Genomic DNA, 16,152 nt, shown 5'->3' with positions numbered 1-16,152 from the left:
CAAGCTTTGAAATTAGGCATTCATTACAGTGGTTACATGTAAGCTTATTAGAACTCGGATACAGATGACTTTGTGAGCGCACCATGTGCCACCAACACACTAAACTTTATTGTGGCTCTTGCTGGACCTCCAGCTTAAACAGAACCAGAAAACAATGTGCTCCCTAATTTTAACATGCCCATCCTTAAAAGTTTATGATCAAAAAGGTGGGGATGACCTGACACTCAGCCTGCTTCATACAACACAAAAATTACAATCATAATCAAACATAAGAATAGCAGTGTCAGAACACAAGGATTTTATTTTTATGAACATGTTCAGGAACAATCTAAGTGTGATACATGCTTATAAATGATGTGTAGAAGAGATGAAGTGGCATATAGTTCAGTGGTTTCTAGCTTTTGTATTTACAGTGGTTACGTTTATAGCCTAACTTTGAACTGGTTTGGCACTCTAGAACAACGGGTCCCAAGTTCAGGCCTAGAAGGCCATTGTGACTGCAGGTTTTCATTCCAATTAGTTTCACAATCAACTTTACCTTGAATTGTTCTCATTGTTTAATTAGCTAGTCTTATTTTTTCTCTCCTCTTATTTTGCATTCAGAAAAGCATGGTAGTGTGAGATTTGCATTTATTATACATTTAGAAACATCTGAATTTTTGCAATAGCACGTGCCCATCGTGTAATTTTCATAATAAATCAACAGTTTTTTTCTCTATCAATTGCATTCTAATTACGACTATTAACAGTGAATGATGTAGACCCAGCACAGACAACACAGAATGGTGAACGGCTGTGGCCACATCCATTAGTGTGCTTATTTGTTGATAATGGCCTGGACACCAGAAAAACTGGAATGAAAATCATGATAAGGATGATGAAAACCATAAAGATAAAAACATTTGAAAGTGTCTGCATGTGACGTGCACTAAGGCTTCCTAATAAACATTTACAAATTCAGTCTTGCCATTTTTTTAAGACACAGGAACTTGGCAATAAAAGGTTGTTGAATTAAGTTAGGAGTCCAAGTAAAAGTACAAATTTGTTTGTATAAAAACCTGCAGCCACAGTGGTCTTCCAGGACTGAACTTGGGAACTACTCCCTAAAAGCCCAGACTCGGAGTGAACCATGCAAAGACACTGCTCTCCGTACGGTGACTTATCCATTTTGTTATCTGGGCACATCAGAATGGAAAGTTAAGATGACAAAATTACAGTGTAAGGAAATGAATGACACCAATCTAGTTTTTTTAAATACTTTTGTTGCAATACAAAATATTGTAAAAATGAGGACAAAATGTGAATCTTAAACAGTACACTAATGCCACTTTCATAATTGCATTGGGATCTCGATGAAAACAGGCTAAGTCTGGTTATTAGAGAGTGCCCTGATGCCAGTATACAACATGACATGGAAAATTATTTCTGTAAAAAGAAAGTAGATGCATAATTATCAAATAGAAGAAAATCTGTGCGGAGGAAAAAATAAGTAAAACATGACACAATAGTCATTTTCTCTTGGTATTCCCTGGAGAAAAGTAAATTGGATTTCTGATAATAGCATTTGATGTAATTAATGTACAGGGTGAGCCAAAATGAAGTACCACATTTCTCAAGGTCATTGCGCGAGGTAGAGTGGGTTGGGATGGGGGGGTCCTTTGATAGGCGATCCCTTGTCGTTTTCAGTCGGCAACAGTCCTTGATCAGGTGCCCACCATGCTTTTGCTGTTGAAGCGTTCTTCAAAAACAACAAATCCATCATCACTACTCAACGTGCCTTCCGAACACACTTCAGCATTCCTCCTAACGGTGAGATCACAAATCGCAAAACAATTTTCCAGAGGGTGACTAAATTTAGACAGATGGGTACAACAAGAACAATACGAACGCCTAAAAACATGCAAGCTGCAAGGGCATCAATTTTGCAGTCTCCTAGACGTTCAGCGCATAAACATGCTTCTGCCTTAGGCATTTCCAACACATCTTTGAGGAAGACTTTTCATGAGGACCATAATTTCCATCCATACAAAAAGATAGTAGTGCAGGAACTCAATGAGACAGACTGGGAGAGCCATAGAGAGTTGTGCGGCAACATTCTGCAAACCGTTCATCGAAATGCCATCGTCATGTGCAGAGCGACAAGGCACATTTCCATTTGAACGGCTGCATAAACAGTCAAAATGTTCACTACTAACACTTGCGAACTTCATCAGAGACCCCTGCACAGTTTGGTGCACTGTTGCAGAATTTGGCATTGTAGGCTCTAACGTTTTGGGTTGGGCAACGGTCACCATCACTTCAGAACATTACATTAAAATGCTAGAGACCTTTTTGCAGCCCCAACTGGAAGAAATGGATGTGGTGGATGCCTGGTTTCAACAGGATGGAGCAATAGCTCATATGGTGCGGAGATCCATGCAAGTTTTGCATGAGATGTATCCGGGGAAGCTTGTCTCCCTGCAAAGCAGTGTCGGGAGGACTTCATGTTTGTCTGATCTCGCTCCATGTGATTTCTTCTTGTGGGGCAATCCCAAGCCGAAGGTATACAAACACCTACCTCAAACCTTTGAAGCACTCAAGGATGCTATTCCTCTTGAAATGGCTGAGCCGAATGAGTCATGCAAGCGTTCAGAAATCGTCTCGAAGAGTGCATCACTACTGAGGGCCATCACATTAAATACATCATTTTTAAAACACAGTAAAAAAAATCTATTTTGTGTACACAATGTCCAATGTGTGCACCCTTGAATGTTTTTAATGAAAAAATCACTGGAACCAAGCAGTCAGCCTGACCTCAGTTCCAGGTATTAGTAACTGCGCTATTCTTAAAAAAAATGTCTTTGAATACCACACTTCATGTTTTATGTTTATATACACACCACTTCAACCAGGTTTATTTTGCTTACTTGCAGACTCTTAAAGGGAAAAGCTTATGAATAAATGTTATATTTCATCTGTACCACAGAGCTAAGTGTCTTATTTAATTTAGATTACCAACTTTAAAGTCATAGTGTTGCTCAAATCTCTATCGGATGTTCAGAAATGTTGCCCATTGAACGAGATTAACTACAGAATTGTCATGGACTATTCAGCTCAAACATTTACATCAAAGACAAGTTAACAAAAAAAGAACCACAACATTCAGTGGACTTCCTCAAGAGATATTTCAGTGTTGACAATAAATATACTGAAAAAAAATAAGTGAGCCATTTGTCTTACTGCTTGCAGAATGTCCAAAGGGAGAGAAAAACAAGATGATAAATTCATCAGCTGATTTTCACCACTGAAAATAAAAGTGTATAAAACAGAGCTGAGCAATGATTTTTTTTACCACAACAAACAAGGTGACAACTGAGATCATTTACTGCACAACTCGATTTATTCTTCAAAAACATGACCTAAACAGAGTGAAATGTGCTTATGGGTTTATTTTTCCAAGTTCATTTTTTTAATGAAAAACTTTACAGTATAAACATAAGTTATACAGTTATTATTCATACATGTAATTGTTTTTGGAAATGGAACCATCCAATTTTGCATTCTGATTGTTTAAAAGGTAATAAATAGAAATGTATTCATAACTTAATTTAGTACACTTTAAGGAAAACAAGTTCATGCCAACAAGTTTATAAATGTAATTACTTCAGAGATCTTTGGGAAATGTATCCTTTAAGCTAAGATCTTTAGATTATTTTGTTTTTTCAAGTATTATTTGCATTTGACTAAAACAGTAACACAACAGCTTTAAATGTCTTGGATATAGCTAAATGTATACAGCTAGACAGATATAACAATAATTGTTTCTCTAAAGACACATATACAACAAAACACAGTGCAGTGAAGTCCTGGGATTTTGATGCTGGTTAGCACCACGACAGATTCACACAGTTCAAATGCAGCCCTTCAGCTGAATCTTCTCAAAAGCTGCATGCTTTTGAATTTACTTACAGAAACAGGGTAGGCCAGGCTATCATGAGGGGGTGAGACAGTTTTGGGTGTTCTTAGGTAGAGAGTTACAGGGAAGTAGAGTGAGAATTCCTCAGCGATGCACAAAAGTGGGTCAAGTCTTAGTGGCACTATGTTGGGGAGGGGCATGGTGATCTCCATCTTCCACAGCGGCCTCTACTGCTGGCAATGAAAACAACCACTGCACACATTCTCATTCACACTCTCCCAGGTGGCCAAGATACACTGAATTTAAATGTGAGACCCCATTGCAGGCAAACAATTGAATTATTGAGCAAAAGTTAGTGTAGGAGATATGGAAGAGAAACGTATATGTGAAAATGACATAACCATATAAGCATCTACATTTATACCTTCAAATTCACTTAAATGTATTATTGACATCTGTATCGCCACCTATTGGAGGAGACACAGAGTAATTTCAGGGGTTATGCCAGTTAAATTGATTGAGTCAATCAGCCCCTCTCCTCCCCCAGCTGCTGTAGGCAACTGATGCTGTGCACAGCATACTGATCAAAAGAGATGAGAATAAGCAAGAGAATAAAAAGAAGGGCAAGAGGAAGTAAATGCAGCTACCGGAAAATCAAGACAGCCTAAAGGAGGATGAGGAGGAGTGAGCAAACAGGCAAAGTGGAGCCCTTCCTATTGACTAATGAGCTGCTGCGACTGATTAATTGAAACACCACTGCAACCAGACTTACTAAGGAGACCTGCTTTAATTAGCAGGAGCAAACTTGGGAAAAGGACATTTTTTGTCTATCAGAATTAGCAGTTCTTCTGTTTGTGTATATCTGTTTTCTTTAGGATAATATTACATATATTTGTACATATAAGTAAAAATTACAGGAAGTGCTCAGTGTGAGATACTGTTAGTTGAGATTTAATACTTTACAACATTTATTTTACAATAAGAAAACCGGGAGGATGAGACTCAGTATGAAGCAAAATTCTGCAAGTCATTAACTACTTACACTTTAGGCTTTCAGCCAAGTCAGCCTGTGACCATAATTTTATTTTGTTAATTGTTACTGACCCCAGTTATTAAGAGGAATGCATGCCCATGTGTTTGCATACATTTCCATTATGCCTGTGTTTCATGACATCGTTAATCTGCACTTGAATCCAGCTTTTGGACTGCCATGTTTGACAATAAGAACTATAATTTGCCATTTGACCCTAAAAGTCATCAATGTAGTGCTTTGCTAATTTGAAAGTCCACCTCCTTGCGTTCTCATGCACCCTTTACATACCTGTTCAATAAAGCATAAGGAAATAAACTCACATCACTAACAGAGCAGTGTAGGCTGTTAAGGGTGAAAACATTTGTAATACTCACTTCCTTATATTAAAAGAGAGTGAAACAAAAAAAAAGAGCAGAAAACTCAATGAATGAATCAATGTTCCAATTATATTTTGAAGGAAGAAAGGAACATTTTCCTAACTCCTCTTAAATTAAAAATCTCCCTGACTGCTTCAGAAAAGTAAAAGAGAAAGAAACAAAATGAACACCCCACTGATGGGACTTTTTCCACTGAAAGTTCAAAGTTCATGTGACTTTAAGCCAGCACTGGGTTGAATGTCAAGTTAGCAGTGACAAAAAAGTTTCTTAAATGAGGTCCATCAATATGTCATCTTCCATCACACTTGGTACCGTCTGAAGGCCAGGTGGCTGTGGGACATTGCCTCTGGAACTGGGAGCCAACAGCATCTGACCTGCAGAGATGAAATCACAGGTATAGATGGAGAAACAAATATTTAATGGAATTACACACACCTTCTAAGGAAAAGCTTGCAACACAACTCTAGACAAGATGTTTAAAGTACCCTATGAGCCAAATTACTATTTGGAATGTGTTTCAATTGTTTAAGGCACTAGTGACAAAAATATTAGTGAAAATGAATTTAACTAACAAGCTGTTCAGACATGAGTAGTCAGATGCATCATTTGAGTCATTTTTAAATTCTACTCTAACTGGCTTAAATGAATTCAGATTCTGCAGTTGTGCAGAAACATAACCAGAAATTCCCAAATCTCCAAGGCATTAAAGTTAAACCATTAGTAAAAACCACTCTTTAAAACAGAGGTGGGTAACCACAGTTAAAATAACGGACCCAAGCCCAGTCATGTGGCTAAGGTCTAGTGGCTGCATAAAAGAGACAAGTGGGTGCATCCTCTCATTATACAGTATACTGTAAATCTGCTTGTGTTTTCAAGCATTATATTGGAGAAAAGTAGAGGAAAAGAAAACTTTTCTAAGTACACTTAAACATATAATGCACAGTAAAATACAGCTTTTTTTGAAGTCTTTGAGGTTTTCAGTCCATTTAACACGACATCATCACTAATTCTTCTGTTCAATGAAATATGTATTATGGCAGTGAGTGCCAATTTCTCATAAATAAAATCCCTCTTTTTGAGAAAGATCACAAATGTAACCAGAACATCAGTAATACAACAAGACCTGTTACAAAATATAATACTTAATCTAATACATACTATATGATAATGAGGACTGGTCATGGTATAATTTTAACAACTGTTGAAGTAAGCATATGCATTTGTATGCTTTTAGCAGGATTAACTGTTCATCAGGCAAAATATATTGGAAAAATATTCTGATAAATCAGTAAATGCACATAGATGCCAGTCAAATAAAAAAAGGAAAATAAACAAGTCCAGAGTTTAAACTGAAGCCTGTGCACAGAAGTAACCTTTATTTGATAAAGAATTAACATTGATCGTAATTAAAAACTTTTTTCTGCTGACAATAAGCTAATTAAAACGTTTCATTTTTACCAAAATTGAGCCTTTCAGGTCTTTCGAATGCAGATAAAACAGCTATGGTATAGTAACAAAATAGAAAACATTTCAAAATTAAAATCTATCCATATATACTATTTTTGCTGCATCACATTTTGTTAGCATGTAGTCTGGAGCCCATACTGCCTCTTAACAAAGCAGCTTGCTGCAGTTGTTCACTGTCTCCATTCAATTTTTGGGTACTTATCTGTAACCTTGGCATTAGTTTTTTTCCCATGTATAAAAACAGATGTAACAACTAAAAAATATTCATATTCCACAACGAATAGGCCACTGCTGATTCATTTTTTAAATCTTCTATGGCTTCAACTCTAAATTAATCAAAGTGCAACATAATACATTTACCTGAACAGTTCACACAAAATTAACAATTTCATGGTCATTTAATAGTATACATTGTCTTGAGGTTAGAAATAATAAAAATCAAATATGGAACTGGGCAAAACTTTGTTGTGCTTTATTTATACTCTGTTCATTTTCAGGTCATGTCTGTGAATATTAAATTAAAGATTCCTGGAACTGAAAATCATTTCAGAGTATTTCCTTGAACATGAGGTGTTAATTGTGAGGATCCTTAGGCATTACTGCTGTGACAAAATGAAAAGGGAAAAAAAGAAAGAAAAATTGCAACCAAAGGGGTGCTCTGAATTTACATGTAAACCAATCTACAAAACAGTTCAAATATGTCAGAAATGAATACAAAAATCACAGCAGAATGATGACTTACTGGTTCAGAATGGGACTGCAGACAAGGGTCATCAGTATTTGGTAAAAGACTTCAGTAAAAAAAATATAAGTAGCTATGCATTATTATTATTATTATTATATAAAAACTACATTATTTAGTGACTTACAAAACAAACTGCAATACATACAAGAATGGTTAGAAGTGTACTCATCAAAAGCAACAGAGAACAAGATAAAAAAAACGAGCAAGAGAGTGTACACTACTACTGTATAATTATGCCTCCAACTAGACTAAGATAAAAATCAGTATCCTAAACTGTGTCAGTACAACAGCAGCGATCCTGTAGAAGAAACACTAAGAAGTTCCAAAGTATTCATGAAAAGGTGCGTTTTCAAAAGACGCCTAAACATGAGTAAAATGGGTGCAGTTCAAACAGCCAAAGGGAGATCATTCCACAACTTTGGAGCAAAAACAGAGACACATTGCCTAGTCTTGGTAAGTCTAGCAAGAGGAGAAACATTTAGCAGACAGGCAGAGGCAGACCTTCTTGAAGATACATATGGAGAGACCAAGACTGGTAATACTGAGGAGAAATATTTAAAGAACTACAAGACAAGAGTTTTGAACTGGATGCCTGCAGCAACAAGAAACCAGTAAAGGGACTAAAACATATGCATAGAAGGGAGTGAAAAGAGGGACAGAGAACACCAATCGAGCAGCTCCATTCTGGAAGAGCTTAAGTGATCAGTTGAAGGAAGCACCAATAGGAGAGAGTCACAATAGTCCACCTGAGAGTGAACCAGTACCTGAACAAATTTTGAGAGGCATAATTAGTGAGGAGGGGTTGAGTCATATTATGAAGAAGGAAATTACATGATTTGGTCATTACTGAAATATATTCAAAGAATGAAAGCGAGGAGTCCAGAGTCATGTCGAGATTCCTGACAATGATTGATGCAAAAAGGGTGACATCTTCATGTGCAATGCCTACAGACAATTCTGAGGAAGTATAATCAGAAGGAACATACAGGATATACAGTATGACCTTGAAAGGTTAAGTTCAAGATAATGAGCATTCATTGATAATGAGATGGCAGAGACCACTGGAGATCTGGGCTGAAATCTGTGGGTTGCAAGAGGGAAATGAGAGGAAGATCTGTGCACAAAGGTGACTCAGAGGATGGAGTCTTAAACAGTTTTTTTTTTTAATGTTAGTGACTTTAGAAGTGAAGAACACAAAATCATTCGGAGAATTTAGGAGAGATGGATAATGGTTTTGGAGCAGCAAGAGGAATTGAGAGAGCATTATGGCATGGAGTCACACAGGTGTTGAGTGGTTTCTTGTTCCAAGTTCAGTGTCCCATTTTGCAACTTGTTTTCCATGGAGGATGTAGAATAAATTACAGTAAGGATCCAAAAATTTACAATATGTGCTCTGTCATGTCACATAAGAATTCACTGGAATGGAAGTTGCGAGTTAACCAGGCATTGTCCTGATGGAAAATAGCAACAGGCAAACCTGTAACAAAATGCCATATGGTGCTTTACATTATCTCATCAATAAAGATGAATGGATTCCATAATCTGATATTATACCACATCAGAATGTTGTCTAGATTATACCTTTAATGACACTGAGTGCTCATTGGCAGACATCATAATGGATTCTGTTAAGAGAGTCCCACCTCTGCCAGTTATTAGCCCATGTTCAAAGTGTTACATGAAGGGTGGCATATTCCTGGTCTTTCTAATTATTTTCCAGTCATTAGTTGTTCCTCTGATATGAGAAATCCCTGAAACCATCATCAACTGCAAAATCACAATGTTACTTCTGTATGACCTACTGTACATGTGAGCTTGCACAGGCTCACTCAGCTGTTCATATGAATGATAATCTAATTATTGTGGCATCCCCTGTTGTTCTGCAGTTGAAACAAAAAACTCAGTGGCAGTTATGGACATTAGCATACAGCACCTGGTCATATTGATATCTCATCAAAGTATGCCAGTTTTCATGTAAACTAAACTACTCATTATGGGTGAAACTATTTTTTCCACATTTAAAGGAATAATCAATTTTAAAAAATCATAAAACAAGATTTGCTGAAAGTTGAATGCAGAGATTAAAAAACACCATAAACAGAACAAGATTCCAACAGATACAGTTGGATAGAATTTAGGTTTTGGCAGACAGTGTAAAGAAATTATAAAAACGGCTAAAAGAATGCAGGCTTACTTAAGATTGCTGAGTGGGGAGTAAGTCCAGAGAGGTTATACTTAAGTTACAGACAGCAGGTGGGAGATCTGCATACAGTTTGATCTCAAAATTAATAAAAGGACAAATTATGAATAGGAGGATATATGAGAATAGTCTGTATAATTTTGAACATGTACAGCCTGTATGAATATTATTATAACCAATCATTTTTATGAAAAAGAAAGAATTCACTTAAACAAGAAGAAACTTGTTTGTTTGCCAGTTTTGTGCAAATAAATAAAGAGTTTATTATGTACCAACAGGAATTAAATACTTTGCACTTTCTTCCTGTTCCTGATTAGTTCAAAATGGATCTTACTAATTGAAGTTCCTCATACTGAAGAATACGGTAACTACTGAAAATCAGTGAAATGCTCATTTTGTAATCAGTTCTGGATATGGGATCATTCTATAAAAAAGGGCTACCAAAAGTACACTGAGAATACCTGACAAGGTTGGTCTCCATTGCTGCTGAATAGCCTGTTGGTTAGTTTGAGGATGCACCATCTGTTGGCCCAAAGCCTGATGTGATATCATAGTTCCTTGCATATGAGGGACACCAACCTGCTAAGTAGGATGAAAAAAAATAATGAATGTTGTTTAAGAAAAAATACAATAACATGTAATGCTTAAAATGCGAAATTAGTGAATTTATACAAAGCTAACAGAGAAAGACCAACAGAAACACTAAAACAGCAAAAAAGGTGAAACTAAATTGATAACACTTACTGGCTGTTGTTGGCTCAGGAGAAGACTGCGGAGCTGTGGATTAGCTCCTGGATTCTGTGGTCTAAGAAGTGGACCCTGCTGATTGGGTGGAGGCTGCGTTCCAGCTGTAGGTGGGGCCCCTGTTTGCTGCTGAGTGACAGCAGCCACAGCTGCTTGTTGCTGCTGGGCTCTTAATTGTATCTGCTGTTGTTGCTGTATCTGTAATTCCCAGAAATTCAACACAAGTGAGTTAAATGAGTCAGCATGGTCTAATATTTAATTAAGGCTAGTTATCTTACTCTGGAGGGAGAATTAATGCAGATACTTACCAAGCTCTGCTGTCTTTGCTGTTCATCCATGATTGAGACCTGTGAGATCCCCCCAGTCACTGACTGTCCTGGAAGCTAGGAATAAACAGAAGAATCTAACATGAGTAGAACAGGAACATCGGTCTCTATTCAAAATGGACCAAATACTGCAAATAACTCATTGATTATACTTGCAAACTGGAAGACATAAACCATATAACATTATAAAGTATGTGGCAAAGTCCAATATTTAAGATCCATGTCTTCTGTTAGAAAGTTCTATTGACAGTGTTCATTTCAGCAAAAAGTACTTTAGGACAATTCAGAGAAAGGAGAGTAATGGGGATTGTGGAAGAGAGGTGAAAAAGACAGTGCAGGCAGGGTGCAATGGGTGGAGAAGAGTGTCAGGAGTGATTTGTGACAGATGGATATCAGCAAAAGTGAAAGGGAAGGTCTACAGGAAGGTAGTGAGACAAGCTGTGTTATATGGGTTGGAGACGGTGGCACTGACCAGAAAGCAGGAGACAGAGATGGAGGTGGCAGAGTTAAAGATGCTAAGATTTGCATTGTGGGTGATGAGGATGGTCAGGATTAGAAATGAGTACATTAGAGGTTCAGCTAATGTTGGACGGTTAGGAGATAAAGTCAGAGAGGCAAGATTGCGTTGGTTTGGACATGTACAGAGGAGAGATGCTGAGTATATTGGGAAAAGGATGCTAAGGATAGAGCTGTCAGGCAAGAGAAAAAGAGAAAGTCCTCAGAGAAGGTGTATGGATGTGGTGGAGAGGACATGCAGGTGATGGGTGTAACAGAACAAGATGCAGAGGACAGAAAGATATGGAAGAAGATGATCCGCTGTGGCGACCCATAATGGGAGCAGCCGAAAGAAGAAGAAGAATTCATTTCTTCAATTTAGTACTAGGGTGTTGTACCGTGTTAGCCATTATGAATGTAGAGAAAAGCCAAGCAAAATGACACCTTTTATTGGCTAACTAAAAAGATTACAATATGCAAGCTTTCGAGGCAACTCAGGCCCCTTCTTCAGGCAAGATGTAATACAGAAACTGAAAAGATTTACCAGTGTTGTTTCTTGTTGTTGTTTCTTATAAATACAGGGAACATCATCTTTTCAGTTTCTGTATTACATCTTGCCTGAAGAAGGGGCCTGAGTTGCCTTGAAAGCTTACATATTGTAATCTTTTTAGTTAGCCAATAAAAGGTGTCATTTTGCTTGGCTTTCCTCAATTTAAATACTTATTCTAAAATGTTATTTATTTAAAAAGTTTTGTACAGATCCTCTAAGTGAGAATTTGATTTTTTCCAATTTTAGATAATATGTAACATCAGTTTTCCACTGACTTAAAAGAGGTGAGTTAGGATTCTTCCAGTTACAAAAGATAAATCTACATGCCAATAGTGAACAATCAGAAAATAGCAATAAGCCTCAAAAGAAAGTTTGCCTCATGGTTTATGATGCAGAACCTGATAATCACATGCAGCAATAAACTAAAGAACTACATTAACCTGAGATTGTGTTGATTTAGTGGAGGGCTTACTATGTACAACATATTAAAAATACACGTGCATATATTAAAAATAAATAAATAAATACATAAAAACACAAACTGCACTGGTATGGCATTAACACTGGAGCTATATAGAAGTGCAACGTCTCTCCATAAATGGATCATACTAATTAATAATGGACTCCGATGCTCACGGACCTACTTAAACTGAATCACCAAAATCACTGGCAGTATTATTTTTTGCAAACGATGGAAGGAAATTCTGAATTAAACCAAGGTACAAAGAATTAATCTCTCTCAGGATCTTTAGGCAGCAAGATAGTCTACATAGCTATTTTTTATTGAAATTGACCTTGCAATACAAAATATTCCTAAATACAGTGCCCTCCATAATGTTTTGGACAAGGACACATTCTTTTTTTGATTTACCCTAAGGCTCCACAGTTTAAAATTATAAATCAAACAATTTAGAGGTGATTAAAGTGCATGTTTTGACTTTAATATAAAGGTGTTTGCACACATTTGGTCACATAGTATATGAAACTATAACTTAAAAAATTAAACATAGGTTTTATATGGTACTTCATTATTTTTTTCCAATTAAGAAGACGACGACGACGAAACGACATTCAGCAGTATCGGTGTCCATCATTTGAGCCTACATTTATCACTTTTAGGAGGAAGATAACTTTAAGCACTCAACATCATAAGTAAAATAATCTGTATACAGAACTAAACAAAAAAGCAGGAAAATCATGATAATTTCTACATGCTGCTAGATCCACAGTCTATATATATACAAGTTTATTCAAGCTGTGGCTTACAAGGATAGCTGCTATGAAAGCCGATGTCACTTTATGCCAGTTTTAGTCACTGGGTATGTCAGACTTGCCAAATGCAGTTGCTGATCTCATAGCTGGACAATATCAATTTACAGAAAATCGCTGGAAATATCACATTTAGTGACTGCACCTTGAATTTCCACCACAGTTGTGCTCGCCCCTTTTTGTGACAGCCAATAACACACTGCCTGATGGAGCTGGCTCTGTTCTGAGAATTCTCCCTCAATCTTGGTCCTTTTTTCCCTCTTATTCTGTCATTGTATATAAAACATGAGACATCAGAAAGAAAAGCTTTTCTTCTGTTTGTTAAGTTAAAAACACCCCAGTTGCTTATTGCTCATTACTGCATTATATGTATTGTACTTCCAGATGAGCATTCATTGACTGTCAGCTCTAATGCACAAAGAACCCACCACTATGACTTAGGATAAAATCATACCTTTTGATTATGTCAGGGTGAGACATAGACTAGTTGTTGTGGCATGTCATATTACATGACTGTATTGACTGGGGTGCATCACTGACTCCCTCCACTTCACTAAGATTATGTAAATGAAGCCCATGAATACAAATCGATGGAAAAGTCATGTAATGTGACATGGCCTTAAAAGAATGCCTCAAATAGATATGGGAGGCAGACATGGAAACAGCAATTGGCAAACAGCAGGAAACATCTTTCTATAGAATACACCACCAACACAGAGCAGAGGTGGCGAACATAGTAAAATCCTATCAATGACTGGAAAAGGCAGGAATGTAGGACAGCACAAAGGCACTAATTACAGCAGTAAAAAAAAACAAGCGTTCAGCGCCAGAGTAAAATAGATGTGTGCCATAACTGACAAGACTCAAGCCAACTGTGTAAAGAAGCCCTTGAGAAAACCCAGTTCCCAGCAGCATGCCGTAAGAGACAAGCCGAAAAAGCATTCAACCAAATGTGGCAGGGACTGCATGTTCTCAAGTCCAAACAGGAGGAACCAAAAAAAAAAAAAAGTAGAGGAAGACAGCAGAAGGAAAGTTCTGTGGGATTTCTAGATCTAGACATGTAAGCAAGTAATATCTAATCTAATATTATCACTTGAGAAAATCTGAATTCAAGAATATTTTTTTTTTCTTTTCTTAATACACTTCTGTAATTTTTTCATATTTTCTTGTTTGAAGAGAACTCTGATCATTTCAAATTACTTTCTAAAATGTTACACCACCCTGGATATCAAGGGTTAAATTTGTATAATGGATGTTCTCAATTTATAATTGATATAAACGAAAGGATGATGATTCTTAACCTTTAGTGTTGTACTCATGTATCCATTCAATTTCTATTTTCCTAGTAAGAGTCACAATAGCAATATGCTGAGCTGGACTGACAAGGACTCCCTAATGCAAGTCCTGTGTCTTCCTCAGTGGCCCATGACTTGTTTTCTATCCCGAGGGAGGATCCAAGACCATATCCTAACTGCATGTCCATAGCACATCAGTGGAATTCTTTAGATACAAATGAGTAGCAGTTCTACTCAGAGGTTCCCCCATACTGTTGAGCTTCTCACTCTGTCACAATGAATGATCCCAACAACTCTGGGCTGCAACCTCACTTTGGCCAATTGTACTCAACATCTCATTTTGTGGGTTGTTACCCAGAGGTTGTAATTACAGGTGAAAGTGGAGATGCAGATTGCCAGGTAAATCAACAACTCTGTCCATGGAATTCACTCCTGCATCATAGCCACTGTATTCTAAAACAAATATAAAAGTACTACTATAATGATTCACTGCACAGTCTCACAATCACCTTTACCATCACCTGTAAAGAAAATACTGAGGTAACTGGGGCAGCTAATTGTTGCATACTAGCAGGGAACAAGCTACTTTATTTTTGGAGAAGGGCACCTTTATGGAAGATTATTTGTACTAAGATTAAATACAGAGTGCTAACTATGTTGACATACATAGTTAACATGTATGCATAATCATAATTTTGATTTTAATTCATGGTTTTATAGTGTCATAATTAAACATATATCAACCAAATGATTGATTGCTTTTGAAAACAGCATGCAGTTTTCTGGACAGTTTAAAGTTCAATACAAAAATACATTGTATTTTAATTCATGTCCATAGATCTTGTGTGTCATAAGTAAAAGCAGAGCCAACGTATTGCATTTTGCTTAGCGTATACTCCATGTGTACTGCATTGTGATTCAAGAACCTGCTTTAATCATGTCAAAGTTAAATGTAACCAAATGTGAGGCATCAAATCTAGAATTATAAAATGATAAAACCACGGATTGCATTTCTTTTTGGCATAAATAATCATCAATGGACCACGGACTCAGATCTGGAAGTGAACTATTCCAGTCAGCAGCAGAGATCACCAGATTCCAAGAAAACAGTAGGTGACGGGATGCAGGACAAAATAAACCTCTACAGGGTTCTAAGGCTAAAAGACCATACACCTACAACCCTTGTGTACTGTAAAGTACATAAATTGTGACAGAGCTATTTATGAATATTATGATGCACCATTCAACATTTGATGCAGCAGATCTCATTAACACCTATAGCAAGGTTGTGTGTTCTGGTTATATAAGGAACTTATGTCTTTTATCATGAAGACCCTTGAGAGGGTGGTACTGAACTATATGAATTCTCTTGTGAAAGGCTACCTAGACCCAGTGCATTTTGTCTGTCAAAGTTTGTGAAGTAAAAGATGCATTGATCTAGGCATATTCCAATCAGGAAAATGCTGACAGCACTGTGAGAATTATGGCTTTTGATTTCTCTAGTGCCTTCACTGCCATCCAGCCATCCCTGTTAATGGGGACGTGCAGGGGTATGCAGATGGAAGAGTCTATGGTGCCCTGGATAACAAACTAACTGTGGGGAAGACTGGTTGGTGAGGCTCAAGGATTGTGTCTCTGACATATAACGGACCCATCTCCTTTTCTCTCCACTCTGTACACACTGAACTGAAACACCATATTATGTCACTTGCAGAAATTATCTTGAGAATTCTGCACTAATGGGGTGCATTGATAA

At 37.1% G+C, this 16,152-nt stretch overlaps 1 protein-coding gene across 2 annotated transcripts in view; it reads right to left on the bottom strand.

The window, feature by feature from the left end:
- Positions 1-3,413: 3,413 nt before the first annotated feature.
- Positions 3,414-16,152, bottom strand: part of med25 (mediator complex subunit 25) — a 242,575-nt gene continuing 229,836 nt past the window's right edge. Inside the window, exons 18-21 of one of the 2 annotated variants that reach the window (XM_039774147.1) lie at positions 10,770-10,844; positions 10,462-10,659; positions 10,179-10,299; positions 3,414-5,679 (exon numbers count right to left, since the gene is read on the bottom strand). In XM_039774147.1, coding sequence (XP_039630081.1) covers positions 5,573-5,679; positions 10,179-10,299; positions 10,462-10,659; positions 10,770-10,844 — 501 coding nt within the window. In that variant the 3' untranslated portion in view covers positions 3,414-5,572. The remainder of the gene's footprint in view (positions 5,680-10,178; positions 10,300-10,461; positions 10,660-10,769; positions 10,845-16,152) is intronic. The other variant, XM_039774149.1, reaches the window with a different exon arrangement.

This window comes from Polypterus senegalus, chromosome 13 (assembly GCF_016835505.1).
Source record: "Polypterus senegalus isolate Bchr_013 chromosome 13, ASM1683550v1, whole genome shotgun sequence".
NCBI lineage: Eukaryota > Metazoa > Chordata > Cladistia > Polypteriformes > Polypteridae > Polypterus > Polypterus senegalus.
The sequence above is the reverse complement of the archived record's forward strand: the minus strand, read 5'-3'. Positions and strand labels throughout refer to the sequence as shown.